This window comes from Neocloeon triangulifer, unplaced genomic scaffold, assembly GCF_031216515.1.
Source record: "Neocloeon triangulifer isolate White Clay Creek 2 clone unplaced genomic scaffold, ASM3121651v1 ptg000009l, whole genome shotgun sequence".
In the NCBI taxonomy this organism is placed as follows: Eukaryota; Metazoa; Arthropoda; class Insecta; order Ephemeroptera; family Baetidae; genus Neocloeon; species Neocloeon triangulifer.
This window is the reverse complement of record NW_026775551.1, coordinates 5,809,935-5,835,573: the sequence shown is the minus strand read 5'-3', so window position 1 is coordinate 5,835,573 and position 25,639 is coordinate 5,809,935. Positions and strand designations below refer to the sequence as shown.

Genomic DNA, 25,639 nt, shown 5'->3' with positions numbered 1-25,639 from the left:
CTGCCGCTTTTCTTTTATTGGTCTTATCAAAACCACATGTACAAAATCGCATCAAAGTCGTCTCAACGTTTGATTTTTGTCACGTGTTCGTCTGCCTTCTGGACCACCATGGTTGAGATCACTTCTTGTCTCATTTAAAATTTTTAAATGTATGCAAATTTTAAATTGAGATTTTTTTCTATTGGCGCCGGCAGACTGGATATGTATTCAAAAACTCTTTTGATATTATGTTTAGGCGATCTCGCATCAATAAGAAATATTTACAAGTTATAGCTTTGAATGACACGCTGCTAGTTGAATGTTAAAAGCCTGTAAATACTGTGTTCCTGTTGCATACATGTCTGTCCATTAGACGCCCTAATACCTCTTTGATCACTCCAACCTTGTGCCAAGCGAGAAGTTTGTTTTCTTTAGCGCCTCAATGTCTTTGATGCGCATAAAGTCGGCAGGAAATTTCTTCAACATCGGCGGTAAACAACGATTTTCAAAACTAGATTTTGATTTCACGCTTGAGATTATCCGCAGGATTTTTTCATATAATATGAGAGATTACATGCACTGAACCCACAGTAATCGGATCTTTGATCTGCGCAATGAGCGATTTGCAGTGTCAAATGTCTACATAATGGATGGCCTCATCTAAAGGCTACTTGTCTACAGTTTCCACAATGACTGATACTGTAAATAAATATTTTTAGGGGCCCAGTGATCCATCAAAACGCACGGAGAGAAGATTTTGCTTTCTCGATTGCAATCAATATCACGAATCTTTCCATAGAAAGTTTTTTATTTTAATTTCATTATGTATTTTAAAAGTTTCGCTTTATTAAATTTCAAGTAAAATCAATAAATTTGAAAATACGTCAGATTTTGTTGTCGTTGTTGTTCTCATAAAAATTCAGCCCGCAGTTACAAAAGGTTGTTTTTATCTAATAAGGCGCCGTGCTTATTTTCAATGCGATACCCTCTCTTTTTTCTCCCGCAGCTATCCAAACAATGGACCACACCGTATACCCACCCACTCGCATTCTCTGCAGGCGCACAGCAGCATTCATTGGCTTTTTGTTTGTAAAGTAATCCCTCAGGAGTTCCGTCAGCTTCTCGGCAATCCGTTTAAATGTGACAAGATAAACACTGGGGCCGCTTTGCAGATCACGTTACCTCAGATTGATTCTGCGGCAATCGCATAAACACAATTGTGTGGCGACGACGTGTGTTATTCTTCAATACGCCGCGGATTTTCCTACCGTCTGCTTTGATCTTGAAATATATTCATGCAGTATAACGTGAACATACAAAAACTGCTCCCCATGCATAAATCATGAGTGACGAAAATAAAAAAATCAGTAAAAAATACTTTTTTTTTTACTCATTTTGAAAACAAAAATTGTTTTCCGATTCTGATAGTATTTTTATGGCCAACGAACCTGTCCAAATAACAATTATTTGGTATAGAATAATAATTAATTTAAAAGTTATGCATGTTTTAATTAATTAAATGCAATGATGAGAAGTTTTGTCTCACAATCTGTTTTACTATGAATTTTGAATCAAAACGTTTCAACCGGTTTCAACAATATATTCAAGAATTATTACCTTTTTCTACGAAATTTCCTATTCATTTAAGAAAATGGATTGATGAAATTAATTGATTTAAGTTAAAGGTAAAATCATTCAGTTTTAAGTGGTCTTATAAAAAAATATTTTCAATTTTTTTTAGCATCATGCATATTATTAAAGTTTGTATCTGGTTTGTATATGAGTCAAAGTTGCCCTTTTGCAAAAATAATAAACAACCATGTATTGGCATAAGTAGATACAAAAAAAAAACGGATGTAATTTGATTGACATAATTGTATTTTCCCAATTTTATTAAATATTCTACTTCACTATGGACACATGAGGAATATTCATTTATTTTTAAATAAATTTAAAGACAAAATAACAAAGAAAACAATCAACTGCTCATAACATTAACATACGCTAATTTAGAAATAAGTTTCTTTTAAATGCTGTTTTTTTTTTATTAACATAAATTGTGCTGAATTATGGCTCTTGGTGGATTTTCGCGTGCAGCTGCTGCGTCCTGGCGCACTCGAGGCACCCTGGCAAGTAGCACGCCAGAGCTGCCCTGTAGGTCGGAGGCAGCAGCAGAGGCGGCAGAGGCCCCAGAAACGGAGATTCCCCGAAGAGCAAGGGTGGCGGCGGCGGTGCCAGAAAGGGCAGATTCTGGTGAGCCGCGGGTGGAGATTCGGCCGCGAGTGGACTGAACGCGCTGCGAGGACTCGGAGTGGGAGAAACAGGTCCTGAAGCAGGAACCGAGTTCTCCGTGCGCCGGACGAAATGTTCGATGGCCCTGAGAAGGTCGTGGCCGCAACGACGCAACACCAGCTCCAGCACGGCGCGCTTCTTATGAGGGAAAACGCGCGACAGGGTTTCCAGCGACGACAGACGCAGCTCGTCCTGCTGAGGAGCGGAATCACTCGGAGAAGCCAGTTGCTCTTGGCAGATTTCTTTTTCTTCTGAAAAGTATCAATTTTGAATTTTACAGGCAAAAGTCAAATCAAATTTTAAAATTAATAATTAAGTAAAAAAAATACCTTCCACTGGTTCTGATGGTTGTGCAGGAGCTTCGACTGTCTCAACTTCGATTTTCTGATCATCGGCGGAATCAGCCACGCCTGCGAAAACAGGTCCTGGAGGTAAAAAGCCGAATTGCTGCCCTGTGGCCATTGCCCTCAGTCCCAGAGCAATCGCGTCCTCTGCAGCTTGCTGTCTTTTCAGTGCAACCTGCGAACAATTAAAAATGCATTCATTGTCAAAAGGGGATTTTCTGATTTTACAAACAAAGGCAAAGGCAGATTTGTTTGAAAAGAAAAATATGTTTAAATGGCATCAAAAAAATTTTTTATAGGATCCAAAAATTCAATTTCAATTTTTTCAATTTCAAATATTCTTTATTTTGTTAAGCATTAAGAATAAGATTAATTGTTGCATGGTAAAGCTGCGCGTTAATTCAAATGTAAACTTTCTTTCGCTATATTTCACAATGATTAAAAGCAGGGATGTGGTATCAGTCATATTGACACAGCGGCCGACGGCGCGTTAGAAACCTGATATGCGCTCTCGCCTCTTGCATTAGCGGCCCTTGTTTTTTCATTTGTGCGCCGTGCGTGCGTATTTCCACCGCTCTCTTTCAGTACGCAGAGGAGTTACAATGCCTGGACTCCCCCATCGTTGATACTGCCATGTGCGTGATTTATTCAATATGTGCGTTTAACAAACAACCAAGTACAAACGCGTTTAAGCCACGTAATCCAAATCGGAATTAATTGCGCAAATTATTTAATTTTTACTCCTTCGCATGAGAATCAAACAAAATTAGAATTCGGCTTATTTAAAACGAAATAAATTATTCAGCGGGTCTAAATACTGCATGTTGCATTAAATGCATTTCAATTGTAGCTCCTTCAACGCGTTTGGCTCTCTTTTGAGGAAGCAATGCGGCTTATATAAATTAAGTTAGATTGGCTCCCTGAGGAAACGCGTGAGTCTGTGTGATTTCTTTGTTTGACTTTGCGTCCCCTACTCATGATTGCCCAGAGCGAGGTGGAAATATCTCCAGGGAACGCAGTCAGCAGCATAGATTTATGCAAGAAAACAGCATCAGTAACATTTTGAGTCACGGATAAATTTATTAAATGGAAATACAAACAATTTGCCTTTAAAACGATCTCTAACATAAGTTTTTTTTTCATCCCGGTATGATGACAAATTTTATGCTTATAATATCTACGCTTCTCTTTTTATGAAAATTAAAGAAGAAAAGAAAATTTCAAATATGGAGGTACACAAAAGATAGTTGGATCTGCATAAAGTTATTCTTTTCACTTTTTATTTCAAAACTTAAGTAACTTAATTGCATTCAAATTTGCAATTAATATATTATATTTACCAGAATAAATAAAAAGCAAAGCAAACTTGTACTCGATCTTGTGTGCTGCAGGTTGCATAATCTGATTAATTGCAGGCGCGCAGAGCAAAATGTTGTCGTACGGCTTATAACATTTTAATCCTTAAATTTCATTTTTAATTATTTTGATCCATAAAAGGCTTAAAATCTATAATTGATTTATTTGTAATAAGTAAGGTTGAAAAAAAATCATGACCGTTTAAAATTCTTCTCTTAGGCCGTTACAACTTTTTATCATTAAATCATTGATCAATTAACTTGATACTTATAGGATATAAAATTTTATGCGATTTCACAGAATCATTTAATGGATTAAGTGTTTTATGGATTGAAATTGCATGGAAGAAATTGTCAAATTCACAGGGTTGCGCGTAAGTAATTTTATGAGATAAATTAATAAATTATATATTTATAAATATATAAAGTAATGAATTAGCGAAAATTGAGTCTCACCTGAGCTGCCATGACCCTTTGTCGCTCAGCAATGAGGTTGCACTTGACGCAGGCACATTCCTTGAACTTGCAGTGCCGCTTGTGGCCCTTGAGCCACGAGATCATGCCGTGATTTCTGCACCTGGCGCATTTTGGCCGCCTTGCTGACTCGGAACTCATCGCGAATAAATTCACGATTAAATGCTTCGCTGCACAACTCAATCATTCAGTTCGTCTTGACGAGGGCGGAGAAAATCCAAATCGGGTGCATGCGCCTGTGCGTGACGGGGCGGAGAGAGGGTGGGTCCTTCTGAAGGAGCACCCTCTTTAGCTCATGGAGAACGTATTAAATTTGGAGCTGAGGCTGCACAGAAAAAAAAATATAAAAATAATAGCGTTATAAACCGTTTAGAGATTTTTTAGTGTATTTCTTTCAATTTTTACAATTTAATAATTTTTACTTGGTTTGTCACCCAAATAAATATATATTTTAATTTACAATTTAAAAAAAAATAATTGAAACGAAGGAAAAACAAGTGAAATAGATTATTTCCTGTTGTATTTGAGCATTTTCTGCTTTTTTTCATACTTTCAACAAATTGCGATTCAAAAACAATCTAGACGAAATATGCCTTTCAACCTGCAATTTATATTTCATAATAATTATATGGGATCTGGGCTCCAATTATTTAAGAGGAATAAGTCATTCTAAAAATTTCACTTACAGAATCATTAAAAATCAGACCCATCGAGCTTAAAAACTTTTCAGTTTGCAAAATGCACACACCACTTGCTCAAATTGCTCAATTTTCAATTTAAAAGAAATACTTTTTGCCACGTTTAACATTAAATTAAATATCTCATGTTTTAGGGCGGCTGGATCTCTTTTTATTCTTTGTAGATTTTTTATAGAAAATTAAACTTGAATCAATTTAAAAAATTTAATAAATATTTTTTTAGCTTCTTTCTCTGGGAGGGGACAACTTTTTTTGGCTATTATAATAGAGCTGACGGCAAGTACTCTTTTTAATTTCAGGTAATTTTCATAAAACCTGAATTTTTTAATATATATGTGCGATGTCTTGCTTTCTTGGTGAATTATTATAGTCGTTTTGGGTTAATCTATATTTGCGCAGAAAGACTGCCTTGTACGCCAGTAAAATTTAATTTCGTTTTCATTTAACCACTTTAATTATAAGTCTTATATAATTGCTTCTCGTCAGAACTCATGATGATCATGCAAGATTTTTTTAAAATTATAATATGTAAAATATATTTCAGGACATGGCTGACATATGAACATGTTTATATTAATAAAAGCTGATATTATTCTAAATTTTTTACTGAAATCAGCTAAAAAGAAATCAAAACTCATCGATATTTGATAACTCATTAATTTAGGAAAAGCTCCCATGCTGAATTTCCGTGTACATATTTATGTGTATTGCTGTGTTTTTTCCTGGCGCCGAAAAGTTGAGTTTGGTCACGTGGAGGCAGCACCTCACATACGTCGTCAGGGGGGCGTGGCGTGACATTGAAAGATCAACACCAACACACGTGTCTGCAGCACAATTATTGAAATTTTTCTAAAAATTAATTAAATCTTTTAATTACGAGCTGATTCTCAATATTTTGAGGTTTGTTAGTGGCATCAAAAAATCACACCATGGAGTACATGGGAAATATGTCAGGAGAGCCTGAATCATTGGCAAGAATGTAAGTATTATAATGTATATAATCAGCATTAAAAGTTATAAAATTTTTTTACAGTTCCTGTTCCTTTGTCATTTAACTTTTTAACATCATGGTAATTAATTTCTCTTTCCGTTTTAGTCTTTGTTGCGAATGTGGAATCGCAATCGAACCCAATCCGGCCAACATGTGTGTCGGCTGCCTGCGAACGAGAGTGGACATCACCGAAGGAATTCCCAAGCAGGCCACTATTCATTTCTGCAAAGGATGCGAGAGGTTTAATTTAAAGAATTAAAATATATTGAATCCTTAAAATGCCATTTGAATGAAGGTATCTGAAGCCTCCCATGGAGTGGGTGAGCTGCGTCCTCGAGTCTCGAGAGCTCCTCGGACTGTGCCTGGCCAAGTTGAAGGGCTTGAACAAGGTGAAGCTGATCGACGCCGGTTTTGTCTGGACAGAGCCACATTCCAAGAGGATCAAGGTCAAGCTGACAGTGCAAGGAGAGGCGCTGACCAACGTTTTCCTGCAACAAGTGTTCGTGGTCGAGTTCACGGTGGCGTCTCAGATGTGCGACGCGTGCCACAGAACTGAGGCCAAGGACTACTGGAAGTGCAAGGTTGGTGGACCTTGTCATCGTCAGATTCTGATTGTTCACTATGATTTTTTTTTGTCATTCAGGTCCAAGTGCGCCAGAGGAGCGAGAACAAAAAGACGTTCTTCTACCTGGAGCAGTTGATTTTAAAACACAAGGCCCACGAAAACACTTTGAGCATCAAACCCATACATGGTAACTTTTCAAATTTCATTCTAAATACTTTGAATTCTAAAATTAATTTTTTTCCAGAGGGTATTGACTTTTTCTATGCAACTGAGGCCCATGCCAGGAAAATGGTAGATTTTCTTCAAGCCGTTCTACCTGTGAAAACAACCTCTTCGAAGAAACTAATTTCTCATGATATTCACAGCAACACCTACAACTATAAAATGACCTATAGGTAAATTTGTAATTGAATTATTTTGTCAATATCCTATATTTTTTATTATTCAGCGTGGAGATTGTGCCTCTATCGAAGGACAGTTTGGTATGCTTACCAAAAAAACTGTCGCACCAATTGGCCGGCATGAGTCAGTTGTGTCTTGTGGCTCGAGTGACCAATGCCGTTCACCTGATTGACCCTTGCTCTGCCCAAAGTAAGATAATTCTTCTCATGAGTTTACTTTGTCAATTAACAAGTCTCCTTCAGTTGCTGAGGTATCTGGAAATGTTTTCTGGAGGTCTCAATTTGCGGCCATAGCAAATCCAAAGCAGCTCATTCAATACACTGTGATGGAATGCGAACCAATTCTGTCCCACCAGCAGCAGGTTTTCCCAGGACAAGGACCAATTTCCAATAAGGTAAATTAAATGAGAAAAGGAATGTGAAGCAAAATTAAAAAATCATAATTCCAGCACACGCTAGCTGACGTTTGGGTAGTTCGAAGCTCCGAGTTGGGCATCAATAATGACACGATTCACACACGTTCTCACTTGGGCCACCTGTTGAAGCCTGGAGACACCGTTTTAGGGTAAATTTAGAAATTTTTTAATTTCAAAAGTTTCTTTCTAACTTGTTGCTTTTTATTTCAGCTATTGTCTGGTTGACAGCAACGTTAATAATTCTGATTTCGACAATTTGAAAGCTGAGAAAGTGCCCGACGTTGTTCTTGTATCCAAATATTACGGAGACAGGACTGTCAGGAAACATCAAAGGGAATGGAAACTGCGACACTTGCATGACGACGTCAAATCAACCAACACGTCAGTTTTTCTAAAGAAAATTTAAACTCATGGGCACTAATTTTTCATTATTTTCAGTGACTACATGGACTTCTTGGATGATCTGGAGTGCGACCCTGCGTACAGGCAAAACGTCAACATTTATCGCAAAAATGTTTCCCTCCCCCCTGTGGAGGAAGTCGACGAGGACGATCGTCCCAGGATTTCGCTCCAAGAAATGTTGGAGGACCTTGTTTTGGAAGATGCTGAGATGGAAGAAGTGGGCAACGGTGATATGGACGATGATGAGTAATTTACAGCCCTGTTGTCATGAGGCCATCACCTTACTTAACTTCTTATATAAATCATGCCCTTTGATACAATTATTATCACCGTTAAGTGTTATCTGATGTACGTGACAAATAAAATAATCGTCTGGGATATTGAAATCAAGTTTGATGAATTAGTTTATAATGTTATCACGAGACGAAAATCATGTCATTTGTGAAGTGGAACTAGTGCATTATGCATCTTTCAAAGATTACAGCCTTAATCGTCCTTGCATTGGTCTGCTTTTCCAATGCACAGGTATATTTTATTCAACAAATTTTTTAATTTAAGAAGAATTTTTTTTTTATTCCTAATTCATAATTTGGAATTAGAGCATTTGCGATGACTGTAAAGTTCAGATGCAAAGTCTCATCGATGTTATAAATTCTGGAGCTTCTAGAGATGAAATCTTCAACCAATACGTGGATGTATGCATTAACTTCTATCAGCAACAGCCATTATCATGTGAAGGGTTGGCTGAACGCAATGTGGTTTGTTGAATTGGTTGCAAATTCTTTACTTGGACGTGATGTAAAACACACAATTTTGTAGGATATTCTAATTTTTTCGGTGACGGAACTTTCTGGCACTGTAAATGAAGTGACTTCCGAAAATATGTGCTTTTTTGACAACCAGCTTTGCCCTTTGACGGGCGCTCAATTCGAATGGAGCCTCGACTTGAACTTCCTAGGTGCTAAGCCTACACCAGAAACTCCTCAATTGCCTCCAGTAAATCAAAGCAAAAGAAAAAATTATAAATTTGTAAAAATGATAATTTTAGGATGGTTTTCCAACCATGGAAATTCTGCAAATCACCGATTTGCATTTAGACCCGACGTATACGCCAGGAAACAATGCCCTCTGCGGCTTCTACTCGTGTTGCAGAAGCAGTCAAGGCCCTGCGCCTAATTCGTCTGCAGCTGCGGGATACTGGGGGGATTATCGGGGCTGTGATATGCCGGTTCATGCTTTTCAAAATTTGCTTGACCAGACTGTCGCCAACCATCCTGTAGGGAAAAAAATTATGCTCAGGCGGACAATTAATTTTAAATGAAATTTTTAGAACATTGCCTACGTTATGTTCACTGGGGATATCATGGACCACGCAAACTGGGAGCGAACCATTGAAATGAACACTGCGCATTTCACCCTGGCGATGGACATGTTTAAACAATCCTACCCTAACATACCAATTTTCCCAATTTTCGGAAATCATGAATCAATTCCTGCTAACAGGTTTCAAATTATTTTGTATATTTTGAAAGAAACCAATTGTAATTTTCAATTAGGGTTGCTCCTTCCGAGTGGAACCTTCCTGCTAATTTGACTAATCAATGGCTATTCCAATTGGCGGCAGATTATTGGGGCCAGTGGCTTCCAGGAACGGAGACATCCATTCTTCGGGGTGGTTTTTATTCATACGAATTCAATGCAGACTTGAAAATCATAGCTTTAAATAATAATCTCTGCTATACCAACAACTGGTTAGTGAAAATTAAACTGAATAACTGAACCCACTAAAATATAAAATATTATAAAAAATATAGGTGGCTCATGTATAACAACTTTGATCCTGCGGGCCAGTGGATGTGGTTGGCGCAAGAGTTGTTGGCTGCTGAGCAACTTGGGCAAAAAGTTCACATTTTGGCGCACATTCCACCTGGAAGCTCCACTGCCTGGGACGTTTGCCACAGGGAGTACCGCAGAATAATTGACAGGTGTTTTTTTTATCATTGTTTATCATTTGCGTTTTTGAGTATAATTTTTATTTAATAACAAGAAATTTTATATTTAAAGATTTCAGAATACAGTGGTGGCTCAATATCATGGCCACACGCACAGAGATCATTTTAGCATTTATTACGATTTGGACGAGCCGACGAGGGCCACAAGTTTGTCATTTGTTGGAGGGAGCGCGACTTCGTACAGAAATTACAATTCGAATTATAGGATTTACGAAATTGATGGGCCCTACGATGGAGCATCCTACGTAAATATTTTTTATTAATATTTTTTGTAAAATAATTTTAATTTCACAAATATTTGTAAAAAGCGCGTTCTTGATCATTCAACTTGGTATTACAATTTGACGGAGGCTAATATTGCTGGACCCTCTGTTAGTCCAAACTGGCAAAAATTGTACAGCTTTAGGGAGGCGTACGGTTTGGGCTCAATGCTTCCTCAAGAGTTGGACACTTTTGTGCAACAGATGGCTCAAAATTCTTCACTCCAGGAGCTGTACCGTCGGTAATTTTTGTTGATTTAATTTAATTTAAACGGCTTGAGAAATTGTTTTTAATTCCATTAAAGCTTCTACGTGAAGGCTGGGGACCCTGCTCTTGAGGCAGGTTGCGGCCAAATTTGTCTGCAGAATATGGTCTGCGATATAGTCAAAACTGTGTCCTCAGACGACTGCAGCAGACTGCCTTTCTAACAAAAGTTTTATTGTGTGAAGAAAAGAGACAGGATAAAGGAGTAAATTTTTATCTATAATAATAAATAAATATAAAAAGAACATTGATCATTTCAATTTAAATCCATTTTTTCAGAGAGTAAAAATAAATTTAAATAAGGAATAAAAATGACTTGAATTAAATTTTTTTTATATATTTAAACACTAACAATGGTCGGATCAATAGGGAAACAATTTAAGCAAGCATATATGAAATATAATTATAAATAAAATATTGAACACTTGTTAAGTCCATAATTTGTAGTTAAATTACACTTCATTTTCATTTAATTCCGATCTTCATGCTAAATTGAAAATTGCGCAACGTTTAATTAATTGCTTGTTAGATTAATTAAATGAATCGCAATTTCATAATAACTATAATTGAGAGCCACTCATTATTTCACATTCACTTTTGGCAATAATAAGTCTCTCTCTCCTTCCATACCTTTGGCGCGCGCCTGCCTGGGTTTGCGACGTCTGCGACGGTACACGCGCGATGGTGAGAAGAGAACTCTCGGCGGCGCTCATTCTCTCAGTTTGCGCTAGAGTTCCGCAAATGTTTTTGAAAATCGATATATATCGATATAAAAATCGTGGCCTAATATCGATATATATCGGATATTTCGGCGGTTTTTCGGTATCGATATCAAATATCGCCAAAAATATCGTGATTTTTAAAAAGTGCTTAAAAACACCCTTTTCTTGGTTTACGGTGGTTTCTGGGGGGTGGTATATTTTTAAAAAAATGCCAGAAATGTGTCTAGAAATGATCCAAATGATCTGTCAGAGATATTTAGATCAATTTAGATGGTAGCCAATTTATTATTTTTTTAATTGCCTGAAGCTTGTAGTATGGACTTGGGTTTAAGGGGTGAGGGAATAGTTGCAAAAAAAAAAACAGTTAGAAATAATTTAAATAGTCTGTCTGAGATTTGTAGATGGATGCCAAAAAATATTTATCACTGTTCAAATTCTGATATTTAAGGTACCACGGACTAATAATACCTGATGTGTGAAGAAGTGTTGACGATATCGCATATCTATCAGTCGAAATTACTTTAAATATCGAAGTGTTAATTATTATTATTATTATTATTAAATTATTATTATTAATTATAATTATATTATTATTGATATTATTATTATTAATATAATTAATATATAAATATTATTAGTATTAGTATTATTATTAGTATTTATGGTGGCTGGCAAGGGGCATTTAAGGCGGAAATGGATTATTAAATAATAAATATTAATTTTGTATTTATTTATACTTCGATAATTTTTTTTAAATTGATTAAATGTAATTTGAAATTTTTTTTATTTAATTTTTTTTTCAAAAAATCTAATAATGTACTAAAAAGAATTTAAAATTGGGTTGTCTATATATATTTCAAAGTTATAAAGTTGTTTCAACTGACAATATATTGTCAATAAAGCCGTTCTAATTTAAAATGGGTAAAATCAAATTTTCAATAATTCCTTAATTTTAAATATAAATAAATTAACGTTGCTTGCTTGATCAAAAAGCCTTCTGTTCAGTCATAAAGCCTTTTCGCCAAGAAACCTCTCAACTTGGATTCAAGCCTTCTTATCCAAGAGCTTTAAAACAAGCCACTTTTTTAAGTGCTATATATATGCTAAAAAGTTTCTGATAATTTGCAGCGTTCAGTGGGTTAGCATTAGCAAACTTAAGACGGTTAAAAAAGTTGCAGTTGCATAACACTTAGTGAAAATCATTTTTTTTTTTTTAGTTAGACCCTAGTCAAATAATTGGGCATGCATTGAAAATATAAACATAAACTTTTAATTTTCTTCCTTATGCTACCTACGATGAAATTGGACGAAGTAAATTAAATGATTGTATAATAAATTTAAGTTAAAATGATTATTTTGAAATTTGATGAATTTAAAAAATATAATTAAAAATAGAATATTTTGTTTCTTATAAAATATATTGTCAGTAAAAGTAAAATCCAACAGAGAAATTTTTCTGTAACTCTGAATAATGCCTCCTAAGTCTATTTCGCTTTCGCTTTAACGAGGTTTTATTGTTTCAAATTATATATTTAATTTTAGGTTGGTTAAAAAAAATAACAAATGAAAAACTGATGCGGCCTTTTAGGATTGAAGTTGAAACTTGAAATCCTATTTTTTTTTTACATAAAATACACGTCCCTAATCAATTATCGCTTTATTATATTTTAAGAGTTAATTCTTGCTGCGCGGCCCGAGAGTTATTGCCTTATTGGTAGTCCTTAAAGTAATTGGCCTTTTGTGCATGGCCGTTGGATAAAAAAGCCTAGAGTAGAGCGGGAATTTTTATGAGAAGTCTTTTTGACTGGGCATATTAAAACAAATTACCCCAATTTTCAAACTTTTATTGGCTTTTATTTTCCATTTTATATTTTTTATTTATATCCTTCAAACATATATTCTAAATAGTAAATTTATTTAGATTTTAATAAAAAAAATTCCCAATTTGTTTAATATTATGAATGAAAAAAAAATTATTATCATATCATTGAAATCAAATTATTGATAGCTCCAATGTCTGTACTATATTTTTATTTATTATAATCATACATGGGCAGAGCGCGATCGCACGATTTTCAAAATCGTGAGCGCGAGCGCATTGGTCGATCGCTGAGCACAGCGCTCAATCTTGCTCATTTTGCGCTCAAACCAAAAGCAAAAATTCCCGAATTTGATCAAAAATTGTTACGGAAAACAGTGTCGTTATACCGAAAACTTCAAAACTGATCCCAATTTTGGTAATTTAACTTCAACTTTATCATTTCCAATTGCCTATGGATTTTTTTATATTAAAAAATTGTCTAAAAAGTCGCACTTTTTCCTTGGGTTATAATATTTTTGAGCGCAAAGCGTGAGCGCAAGACTTTTCAAAAATTTGAGCGCGAGCGCACTGTTGCCAGTGATTGCGAGCGCGAGCACAAAATTGTTGAGCGTGTATGTATGTTATTAATTAAGATTAAAAAATATTTTTTATCGGAAATGAATACTCAATTCAATAGTATGCTGCCTCATTTTGAACTCCGCATAATATAATTATATAGAACAATTATTGATGAAGCATTTGGAAATTGAAATTTTAAATTATTTAATTTTTATAATAAAAATTCAATGAAATTAATCAAAAAAGAAATAAATTAGTCAAATAATATTAATTTTATTCTTACATCAGGGTAGTAGAAAGTCTCGAGAGACAAAATTAGCGAGTTAAGTGCTTTTTTTTTAATGATGATAAAATTTGCTTAATTTTTGAAGTTAATCAAATTTAGATTTAAAATTTTGGATTTTTAAAGAAATTTTTAAAATATTGATTTTTCACAATTTATGTATTTTTTCCTCTCAATTTATTTTTTCATTCAATAATTTTTGGAATATTTAGATCATGAATAGATTAATTTTGTTTATAGCCAGAGTTTCCCTTGAAGTACAATAATAAACATAATTGGCAATTAAATGTTCCATTGCCAGCCCACAATCCAATGTTTGTATTAAACATTTTTTCAAATTCATTTTAAGGTTTTCTGGATGAGGTATTATGGACTTTAAATTTTGAGGCAACGTATTAAAGAAGTGATTTATTTATTTTCTTTAATAAGGCTCACTACGGCGGATGGGGGGTGGGGAATATTTTTATATCTATGACGTTTTAGCAAAATTATTGTTAGTAGCGGGACTGTTTTTCTCAAACAAAATTTTTACGAACGGCCGCCTTTTGACCAATGCGCGCTTAGACAGGAGACCTCTTGTTCACAGAAGGCTTTTTGTCAACAAAGTATAATTCAAATTTAAGAGGAATTGAAATTGAATAATATAAACTGAATTGTGCCACTTAAATTGATTGAAAATTTTACTAAAATGCTAATGCTGTATTGGTGGAATTTATATTATCAGTAATTTGAATAACTTTTTAGCATGCAGCCGAACTTAACTTAATTATTTTTTACACAGAATATTTATAAAAAATTAATTTCAAATTGTTTTGGATTCATTTAAATAAAAATGAATTGAAGCAATAAATAAATATTGTTAATTTAATCCATTTCAGCCACCTTATTGGTAGTATTAAATTATAAATATAAATATATAATATTCGTCTCCAACGATTCAAAATTTAAACGATGCATTATGCGACTCTACTTACAACGGGTGTAGTAAAATACTGGGTAGTTGGTAAGTGTTAAGTAAGAAGTGTAGTAGTAGTAGTAGTAGTAAAAGTATCAGTAGACCGATCCAAATACTCTGCAGTCGAAGATGTATAAAATTATATAAAAATATAATTTTATATTTATATAGTTCGGACTTGGCCTAAAGGGTGGGTCAGCTGGGTTCAAGGGGGTGTAGGTTAAAATTGGAATGGAAAGGTAGCTAGAATTGATCCAAATGGTCTTCCGTGATTAAGAAATCGCTAAAAAAAATTTTTTTTTGGTTCCTGAAATGGGGAATTTTTTTTATGAACGATATGGAAAATTTTTTTAAAAAAATCGGTTTTTTAAAAAATATCGGCCAAAATATCGGTTTGGCCGAAAAATATCGATATATATCGTGTTTTTCGGTATCGATATTGGATATCGATATTTTTTGCGGAAGTCTAGTTTGCGCGAGCACCTCGCAAGCACCAGACATGACCCGCGGTCGGTGTGCACCTCCAGTGCCGCCGCGACCCAGCAAAGTGCGTCGGCAAGCACCACCACCGCCTGCCATTCCCAGGGTGTCCCACTGGGTCGAGCTTCGCGAGGGTCAGCCAGTCAGTTTGTCGCGCTGTGAAATCACTGTCGGTCAAGAGCCACCCCCTGTCGTGGTGCCCGTGTGTAGTGAAGGACTTCCGCCCCTGCCCAAAAGTCTGTGCGTCAACCCTGGCCGCCGTCCGGCCCCCAGACCGCCTCCTACGTCCACCCTAGACCTGCAACTCGCCATCCTCAGACAGGAAATGGTAATTCAATTTTAGTTGTAAACCCATATGTTTTTCTAATTTAAAAAAAAAATAGTTTCAACCAAGGAAACAATAAATAATGACAATTTTATATAATAATTTTACACTTAAATTGTTTAAAAATATAAATTTATAGAATCTAATCTAATCAACCTGCACATTTGTAATTTAAAAAATACACCCACTGGCTTTTTATATTATTTTTCAAGTAATTTAATTTTCTAAAAAAAAAAATTGAGAATATGATATAAATTTAAATTATTGTAAAATATTTTCTCTGATTATAATTATTAATTTGTTAAATAATTGAACTATTTTATTATTTTGCGTTTTACTTTACTCTCTTTTATGAAAATTTATTTATTCAAATTAACAATAATTGCAATTTAAAATAGTATTATATTTCTGTATTGGCAGCATTTTTATGACTTTTTTTGTCAGCACAATCTATTTACAGTTAATAACAATGAATGAAAGAAAATAAAGTAAACAATTTTGCACCATCATTACCAAAATTACTGCTTTAATTTGACGTCGTTAATCGCGCAGTCATTTCTTTTAATTTTTTGTCTCATGTGTAACGATGCTGATGGATTTGTTTTTGTATATTTTTGTAAGTAACTCTGCAAGCATCAAAATATTTTGCAAGCAACTTCAACAAAAGAATAAAAACATATACAAGCGCGAACACTAGACTCTTTTCACTCTTTGCGAATTCGCTCGTCCTTCTAAAAGTGCAGCGCAGCGTCGCGATAATCGGCTCAATGCCAAATTACTATTTAGATCAGCGAGCATTTGTCGCAAGGAAACGAAAACAACGCAACCTCACTAAAAACTTGTTCGTCATTTCATTAATCTCTTAGGCGATAAAATTTTACACAAGTCTTTTGGAATAAAAATCTAAACAAGCTGTACAAGTTGCAGCAATTAATTCACGCAGGCGTGTCACTAGCTTAAGTAGCAAAAGTTACTTGACATTCTCGTGTTCTCTCCGCAGCAACTCGATCTGCAGATATGGAGAAAAACCTCGAGAAAAGCACTTTCTTTCTTTCTTTTCTTTCGAGCTGCAGATCCGTCTATGCTCCAGTCAAGCCGTTTTTGCCCCAAGTTCATGAGCAACAGTGAATCTCTTTACTTTTTATATACAAGTCGAGTGCAGACGACGGCTTTATTCTCTTTCCAGCCGGACAATTGAGAGTAATTTCTAAATTTCTCCTGCGCATATAGTGGACTCTCATTTGCTCACCAGTCAGGTGCATATAAATATAATGTTTAATAGATAGTCCGTGAGCGCAAGAACAAAAAAAGCTGACGTGTGACACAATCTGTCAATGAAGAGAGAACATTTGAATGATCTCATGCCTATCTATAAAATGAAAAAATGCTCCCATCCATGCAGGTGCTGCGAAGCTACTTTCAGCAAGAAGAGTGACTCATTTGCAGCATTAATTTAAGCCTCGCACTATGGGCGCGAACCCATACTATAATTATACCCGCGACGATGATTGCACTCCACAGCGTCGCAAAGAAAGGCCAAGCGAAGAAAATTGGCTGCAATTAGGTTAGAAATGCGTCGATTGGTCTTTCAATATCTGAGTTTCGCCCTCAAGTGCGCGGAGATTACAAAACGATTTTGCGATTATTGCTGCGGTTTCGGAGCAATTCAGAACAATTGCTCGTGTGCAATATTGCGTTAAAAATTGTGAAATTTATTGTATAGATTACAAGAAAATTGTTAAGGCAATAAAACTTTTCAGTGAAATTATTTTCTTCGGCTTAAAAACTAACATTGCTCTCTCTTGGTGCGAACAACTGAAATTAGAGCGAATCGCTCTTTTGCAATGCAAATATATAAATAATAATCAAGAAAGCGGCCAAAGTTAATGACTCATCTCCGGCGGTCAGAGAAGAGATGCAAACGCACAATAGTTGAAGATGCGCTCTCCGTAGAAGAAGAAGAAGCGTTTGTTCTTCGACGCGCGAACAAAACACGACGCATTACAGTTAATTGTTGGGTTGATTCTATTCAAGCCAGCCAAGCCGAGCGCTTACTTTTTTCTAACCGGCTGGACAAGTGACCTAGAGCGGAACACACGATCAACAAACGGCGATAAAACGGCTCGCATACTCACGCGGGGGCGTCGTGTAGGTTTTTGACTCCACAAAAGCGGCTTCCCAGTTGTTATGTGATACTTTCCACAGTTTCTTAATGTTCAGTCGGTACTAGTAACAAACTATCAAATTATTAATATAATTTCTTTAACGTTTTGTTTAACTTTCTTGTTTTTAAAAAGTATGCAACCCTCATAACTGAAATTACAAAAATATAGAAATAGGGTTTTTTTTAACCAATTAATTTCAAGTTTCTTCTGCAGCATTAATTTTTTCTTGTGAGATTTTCTAAATCTTATGAGCTATATTATTTATATCAATCAACATGAGTGACAATAGGTGAAATAAAGAATAAAAATAATGCCTAGCTTGAGAAATTGAAATATTTTAATTATATTCAGTCGTAACTTTACTTAAAACTTAATTTTGATGATATAATTTCTCAATTTTTCTACATTCTTGTTAAAAGACGTTTTGGTTTAATTAGCTTTTACGATCCCGAAATGTAATTGATTATTTTTCAGATAAAAATAGAATGAATTTAAAATTTATATAATTGTGCCCGACGATTTGATGCAACACGTAAAACTATAATCATTTGCTTCAAGGAAGTCATACAATAAAAAGTGTGATAATTAGCTTAAACGGTCATTGGACAGCTCAGCCTTGCTTTGCGTGCTATATGGTTATTGCTTATTTGTATGGTGTCACCACTATGAAGCTTTGAATCCTGAATTTCGCAAAGAGCCAGGCTAAAAATAAATAAATAATTCCTCGCGCGTGTGTCACGTTCGACGAAGCCACAAATGTAAAAAAGCTGCGTGTGTCATGATGCCAAAAACAAACATAAGAAAATGAAACAAAACCTGCGTTGAAAACTACCTCTATTCTGGTCTCTTTAATCAGATTTTGTTTTCAACTTCCATGTTATTTATTGCCTTTTCAGGAACAAATTGAATGGTACTGCAAAATAGTAAAAATGACAATATACAATAGTTATTATGAAAAAAAGAGAACAAACAGCAAAATTAACAATAAGTTTATATTAATTATATAAAAAAAAAACGCTGCACGGAAGCCTTTCATATTAATTATTAATTTTGTATCACAAACAGAACTTTAATCATTGGTGATAAATACATTGAAATTTAAATTCTATAGTATTTTGAAAATATAGAAGCCTCCTAGACCAAACATAAAATGGCACTGATTTATTTTTATTTTTTCAGAGAAGTAATTTAAAATTTCATGTTGAGGACAATCATGTTCATTGGAAATTTTCTTGTTTATTCATGAAGAGACTCATGAAATTTTTCTTCTTATAAAGTTTTCCTCCATATTTCATTTTGCAAGAAAAACCTTTTTGAGAGGAAAAAGTAAAAGGTAATGTCAGCCACGCGTAAGCACACTTTCCGCGGCGCGTGAATGTATATCAAGATCAAAAGTGTGGGTGATTCCTGACCTCAACCTTTTGCAACAAATAGTCACTCGGTATATAAACGGTGAGCAAACAAATAAAAGCACTCGCGGTGGGAGTGAAATGAGCAGCTGCTGTTTTATAATTCCTCTGGGCGAACGAGCAGTCGTGCAGGCAAGCGAGTTATCGCGAGAAAATAAAAGCACCGTTAGCATCTCTCGACGCTTTAATAAGGAAGGCATACATGCATTCATTTTGCTCTCGACCTGATGCCTCTTTCTCCTCCTTTCTCACAACCTTGCATTGCAAATTGTGCTCCTCTTTGCCCGCACCGAGGTTTGATTACCTATTTTCGGCAATATAATAAAATAAAATATTATTCGACAAAAGCCTGCTCTTTTTTTGGAATTGTTTATTCATTAAAGCACTCTCGGTGTTGTGTGAGAGATCAAGGGCGAGGCTTGTCTCATAAATTTTCAAAACGCAGCCAGCGAAAACGTGTCTGGGTCACGTATCAACCAGATTATAATACGAATCTTGGGCGCCCCCTTTGACCGCGACAAGACCCAATTTTCAGCTCCCAATTATAATAAAGGTGAGAGAGCATTTCAAAGCTCTCGCCAAAATATTTTAAAAAGAAAAAAACAACCATTTCTGAATATTGATATTTTAAATGAAGCCTGAGGAAAGAATATGGCAGACGATGAAATTGGATTAAGCTGGTATGGCTGCCTCGATGAAAGCACCACATATTTTCCAACAGAACTCGTCTAACGAATGACAAGTCTAGAGAAATCGATATAACTGAAGTAAAAAGTGTCACCTTTGTGGGAAAGAGTTTGATCCGACACTTGACCTTATATTAATGCTTATTTTTCAAATCTGCATAATAATATTTCAAGCGAAACCAAAGATTTTGCAATGAATGAAAATGATATTGTACTTGTGAGCAGCGAAGCTTTTCATGAATCATTAAATCAATTATTCAATCACTGTATTCTTTAAAAGAAAAATTAAAAGTTGCTGAGAAAAATGAAAAAGATCAGTTACTTTTCGTCCGAATTTCAAAAATGAAAAAAAAAATTATGCATGTTCAATTATATTAATTTTTATAAATTATATAATTATGAATTAAATTACACCATCAATCCAACTTTTTGCTATTTTTTTTTGCAAGGAAATAAAAATGTTAAAGTCATACTTTATTAATTTTCTTTAATTATCTATATTAATAAAGTAAATTTTCTTTGTTCTTCTTACCCGCCAGTAAAAAATTAATTTACTGTCAACAGCTTTTCTGGCATTTCTCCAAGTTCTATTAATTTTTAAATTTGTAAACAAAAAATAGATATTGCAATAATTATTAATGTTTTTTGTAAAATTCTCGCAAATCCGCAACTATGAAATTGATTTTTTGTGGGAACAGATTTGAAGATTGGGGCTGGTACATTTAACTTGGGAGGCTGTAATTATGATCGGTTGTTGCCGTCAACAGCGCGGCTAATTGCACGAGGCCGCAGCCACTTTTTGCGCCAATTTCAGGCCAAGCAGCAGCGATCGAGTTCCCAAAAACTAGAGTGCCGAGAAGAGGAGCACAGAGATAGATGGCAGTGAGCGAGAAAAACTGGAAATTCCACTCGATGAGTAGCATGATCGCACACTATTCAAATTAGCCCGTGGCCTTTTTCTGCTGCTCGCCTTGCACAATGAAGGAATTTGAAAAGCGATATAATTTAACGACGCAACTATTTAGACCACGCATTGATTCGCGACCAAGTAAATAATTGCTCTCTTGAAACCGGATCAGTGATGCGCACTTGTAGAAACCTCATTTTTAAATCTTCATCAAGACGCAAGCAGTGCAGCTACAAGAAAAGTGACGTTATTTTCTAGAAATATGATATAAAAACGAGAAAAAATGTTTTTTTGTCAACTTTATGCGCCAGCTTTGCACCTGCAGTCATCAAACTGTAGCAAGCAGGAGCCGTGTTATCTGTTCAAAGGTTGATGCTCTCTCCGCACCGCCAACAGCACTTTTGCACGACGGCTTTCAGCACTGATGATTCAGAATGATTCAGAAAAGTCCGAGCCAAGGTGCATTGTTGGAAGCCGCTGGGAAAAAGAGACGAAGCAAAAAGTGCTTAAATCATATTGTTATATATTTTTATATTTATTGCAAATATACGTCTCTGTCAGGGTCCGGCAATTCTCTCTTCCTTTTATTCAATCTAGCTTTAATTCTCACCTTATTGTTTCGGAAGATAATAACAAACATAAATCTCTTTGACTTAAATGCAAATTAAGGTGCTGGGATATTTTTTTATTATTTTTTTTATTTATCAATTGGATTAAAAAGTAGTTTTTCACTCTAACACGTGTGAATGACCCTTAGGTTTATAGCGCAAATTTGAATTTTCCTTATTGGTTGGCGACAAGAATATAAATCAGCAGCCCACAGCAGCCAATTTCCACTTTCTGTTCCGGATTTGAATTTGCAGAGGCGCAGAAAGAATGTCACCCACATTGACGAGAGCCAACAGGCATCATCGGCGTTTTAAGTGCAGAATTTTATGCACCGCGGCCTGGCAAGAAATCAGTGAAGCGAGGCAAAATGCTGAAACATTAAAGGAGTTGATGATGCCTTATGATCATAGCGCGTTAAAGGAGAGATAAAATAAATACATTCAGCACCTAACGATCCAATTTCGGCTGATCGCAACTTTGCATGATGCGAGGAAGTGACCTAGAAAAAAGTGGGATTGCGGTAAAATGTTCAATTCGATCATGTGGGTACTGTATTGGACCATTTTTAAAAGTGATCTACATAAATCATACACACGTCATAACCATGGCACGAATTTTCTCCGGCGTGCATTTCACCATTGGTTGAGGAGAATGCGAAATAAAATCAAGACAAGAGGTTAAAGTGTGTAATTTAATTTAAGTTATCGATGAAACGCATTAATCAATATTTAAATGCATCATCGTTAGAATATAAATTAACATTCTATACTATGTCCGGTGTTCCTCTCTTTCTATCTGTTTGCGTCGTGTGAACATAACTGGAGTGTGTATAAATGTTATACACGATTCATTGTGTTGTGTGCATCACAACATTAAAAAACTCCGACTCTCCGTGGGAAAATTGAAGTTTAAAAAAAAAATTAAAACTGAACTGCTCGGTTACAAATTCAAATGTTTTAAATCATCCCAGGTCTGATCAAAAATAAATAATTTTTCAATTTACTTATTTCGGTGAAGTTTTAAAATTTTCAAGTCCAATGAATTTTTTCTAGCTAAATTTTAACAGCCAAGACTGACATGTTTGTTTGATGAGCGCGCTTTACGCGTTACATCATCACGATCGGAGTGACCACAAAAGATCAAAACCATTTGCTGCTATATGATTTGATGGGGCTTCGACGAGGATAGAAGTCTCGAGGTTTATATAATAATGCTTTGCGCCAACCAATGCACACAAGACAGTCAAAATTTTTTATAAATAATAAACCTGTTTATCACCCTCGTTGTTCCCATTTTAAAAAACCGCACTTTTCGCAACAACTATATAGTCTTTTTAAACCTATATTACGCCAGCCAAAATGTAAGCAGTGATTTGCGGAATAATTATTAAAATAATCGTTCAGATTGTATCGAATGGAGTAGGCTTGACAAGTTTGATCCAGTTTCGATAATGTTTTTGATCAATAAACTTGATTAACTTTACTTTCTCTCTTTAGTGAAACGAAGCATGATTTATTTATTAAATGCACCATTTCATAAAGTTGTATAATATTATAAATTACGCAATAAGTTCATTTAATTGATTTTACTTCTGATTTTTTTTTTTAATTTCAAAATTTATTTGCGCAAATTTTAATTTCTCTCTTCTATGGACTTTTTTGTATTGAACTTTTTTACTGACACTGAATGATTATAATTATCCTTCAAAATATAACACTTAAATGATTAACTTTTACTGCTCTTAGTTTTTTACAAGCTCATAATGAGATAAAGATCAGTCGGGAAAGCTACCTGAGCAAATATATATTTAATGCTTGCATTTAAATGACGAAGGCGAATATTGCTGGCTTGAGGCGATTTAGCTCCTGCGTTTGCCGCCCGGCCTGGTTTAATTTTTAATTTCGCCGCGGCAATTGAGAAAATTGTATTGAAGAAAGTGTCGCGACGAGCCTGCGCGCGGTATAATTATTAACGAGTTCGATATCGCCTTGTACAATTAAAGATATAAATACACTTCTCATTTCCGACGAGAGGTGCAGTCGCACTAATAACAAATAAATACACACACCGGCATCACGTTCTTAATAAGAAGAGAATCGATCAAAAAAAGGAAAGCGTCGCGTCGTCGTCGTAAAGTAATTTCCTTGCAATAGAAGAAGTGGTGGTGTTTTGTTTAATAGAGCGGGTGCATAAAATTACACTGGTCGCGTGCTATGATGCATTGTCGGTGCATAGAAAATGGACTCGAGAGTCAACTTCGCTTTTCTTAAATTAATCAACTCTCTCTCATTTTCTCAATCAATTAAAAAGGAGTTAAAGTTGAAATAAACTTTTCAGCAGCTCTTTAAAAAAAAATGGAAACATTTTTATGTTAAATTTTGTATTTATAATAAAACAATATGAAATTTTTTAATTTGTAATCGTTGATACATCAAACGTGAAAAGCTGACATTAAGTTAAATTGCGTGTTTGTGAATTAAAAGCAAACTGTGCAGATTACATGTTTGGAAGTGTAGAATTTGGCTTTCAAAACGAGTGTGCGAACACTCACATGCGCTCATTTCCCTATGCAGGCATGTTAATTAATGGCGTAATAAGTGGCGATTACCAAAGTTTCATGAGAGCGTCTTGTTACGACAAGTGCACAATTAATGGACAAAGCCAAATTAATTGCCTTACATAATGAAGCTGGAATTTGCCTGACAAATTTCACAAATTCCTGCGGCAAAAATATAAAATTTTACTCAAAATTATTTTCAAGTTGGATTCAGAATAATTTTTTTAATTTAATTATTTTGAATAATCACAACCGAGCCCAAACACTCTTACTCTCTCACGTCAAACCTGCTTATATGAATGTTTTAATGAGTGGTGAAGGCTCTGCACACATCAAGCATAAAGGACGTGCGCACCAAGCGTTACATTTTTTTGCTCTCTTCGGGACATTATTCTTCTTTATTACCATAATCTCAAATATTAATATTTTTCAGCGGAAGTGCGAATCAAATGTGTTCTTGAAAAGTCATGCTCACTCAAAAAGTATTCACAGCGTGTAAAAATACAAAAGGCCTCTTCTTTTTATTTTCCTTGACCGCAAAAATTGTCCCTTCACATTATGTAGATTCAAAATTAATTTCAATTTTACTTGTCCTATCTTTTGGCTGATTTTTTTGCGGAAATAAAAAAAAAAGACGCTTTTTTATCCCCTTGTTAAAACATTGAACCTTTTTTTGTAGTACCAAGTTTCTCTCTTGTTATTTTAATAAAAAGACTCGCGTACTGTAAACTCATTGTTCATTTCTCTCTCATTCTCCTTTTGCGTTATTAAAAATTCAGCACATGTCATGTTTTAAATCCCTGGGCTATTGCCAAAGGAAAATAAATATATGCTTGCGGATTTTTTTTTTTACTTTCAGCCTAGCTGTCGCCAGTCACCCTGTGGTAAATAAACACGCGGTCCAAGCGAACACAATAACTGTATCAGCAATCAAGGCGCGCGCGAAATTCCATATAGCACAGCGGGAGACGTGGGCGGAAAAATAAATTACCGCAGAGAAAATAGTTACAACGACTCTTTTCTTTTCTTGCTATCTGCTTTTTTGTCAGGTTCCCGTCACTAACTTTCTCAACAGAGAGAGAAAGAATGACTCATTATTCCGCCTTGCTCGAATTCGGCGCGCACGAAATGCAAATTTTCTTTCACCAGTGAATACGACTTGAAAATACTCATTAATAATAATGCGCCGTTCTTCTGCTCTTCTTGTTCCAGGCCGGCTTGAGACAATTAGACGTGTCGTTGCTCTCTCAACTGTGCTCCCTCAATCAAAGCATACAGGAGTTCCGAGCGATGATTCTGCAGGAAGACGCCGACGAGCTCCCCAACTCGAGGCCCCTCTCGGAGATGTCCAGCGACGAACAACAGTCTTGCAGTTCCGCCTGACACTTCTTTACCATCAACGCGCCCAATAGTGTTTTGATTTTTTTTTAAATTATAAACTTCCTTAGGATTAGCTCAAATTTCCTTTAATTGTGAACCAAGACTTGCTAATGTATAAATTTTCATAGTAATCAATCGGATAAATCTGTAAATTTGTGTGATCGGCTGATCGCAAACATTTATAAAATTGTATTATCAATTATATATGTTTTTCTTTAAATTTTCAGAAAAGTGATTCAAAATGAAATCAATTGTGATTTAGATCGTCGCAATATAAAATCATTTTAATTTATATTGAATTAAAATTAAGGTGTGTAAAATTGTTAG

The 25,639-nt window shown here is 35.1% G+C and overlaps 4 protein-coding genes across 4 annotated transcripts; 3 read left to right on the top strand and 1 right to left on the bottom strand.

Moving 5' to 3' along the window:
- Positions 1–1,991: 1,991 nt before the first annotated feature.
- Positions 1,992–4,657, bottom strand: LOC132195422 (doublesex- and mab-3-related transcription factor dmd-4). Its single transcript, XM_059617397.1, has 3 exons — positions 4,427–4,657; positions 2,601–2,790; positions 1,992–2,522 (listed from the first exon to the last, which is right to left on the bottom strand). Exons 1-3 carry the CDS (start codon positions 4,583–4,585, stop codon positions 2,047–2,049), a joined length of 825 nt encoding a protein of 274 aa, XP_059473380.1. The 5' UTR covers positions 4,586–4,657; the 3' UTR covers positions 1,992–2,046.
- A 1,281-nt stretch (positions 4,658–5,938) lies between these two features.
- LOC132195429 (60S ribosomal export protein NMD3) lies at positions 5,939–8,303 on the top strand. Its single transcript, XM_059617410.1, has 10 exons — positions 5,939–6,121; positions 6,239–6,373; positions 6,429–6,714; positions 6,777–6,885; positions 6,943–7,093; positions 7,147–7,289; positions 7,343–7,494; positions 7,549–7,664; positions 7,726–7,896; positions 7,954–8,303. Exons 1-10 carry the CDS (start codon positions 6,072–6,074, stop codon positions 8,165–8,167), a joined length of 1,527 nt encoding a protein of 508 aa, XP_059473393.1. The 5' UTR covers positions 5,939–6,071; the 3' UTR covers positions 8,168–8,303.
- A 28-nt stretch (positions 8,304–8,331) lies between these two features.
- Positions 8,332–10,631, top strand: LOC132195428 (sphingomyelin phosphodiesterase-like). Its single transcript, XM_059617409.1, has 10 exons — positions 8,332–8,442; positions 8,517–8,675; positions 8,737–8,913; positions 8,966–9,193; positions 9,248–9,420; positions 9,474–9,668; positions 9,732–9,902; positions 9,982–10,174; positions 10,238–10,431; positions 10,495–10,631. Exons 1-10 carry the CDS (start codon positions 8,380–8,382, stop codon positions 10,616–10,618), a joined length of 1,677 nt encoding a protein of 558 aa, XP_059473392.1. The 5' UTR covers positions 8,332–8,379; the 3' UTR covers positions 10,619–10,631.
- A 4,633-nt stretch (positions 10,632–15,264) lies between these two features.
- Positions 15,265–25,604, top strand: LOC132195324 (leucine rich adaptor protein 1-like). The gene is made up of 2 exons (XM_059617248.1): positions 15,265–15,602; positions 25,145–25,604. The coding sequence occupies exons 1-2, from the start codon at positions 15,294–15,296 to the stop codon at positions 25,313–25,315; spliced, it is 480 nt and encodes a 159-aa protein (XP_059473231.1). The 5' UTR covers positions 15,265–15,293; the 3' UTR covers positions 25,316–25,604.
- Positions 25,605–25,639: the final 35 nt, after the last annotated feature.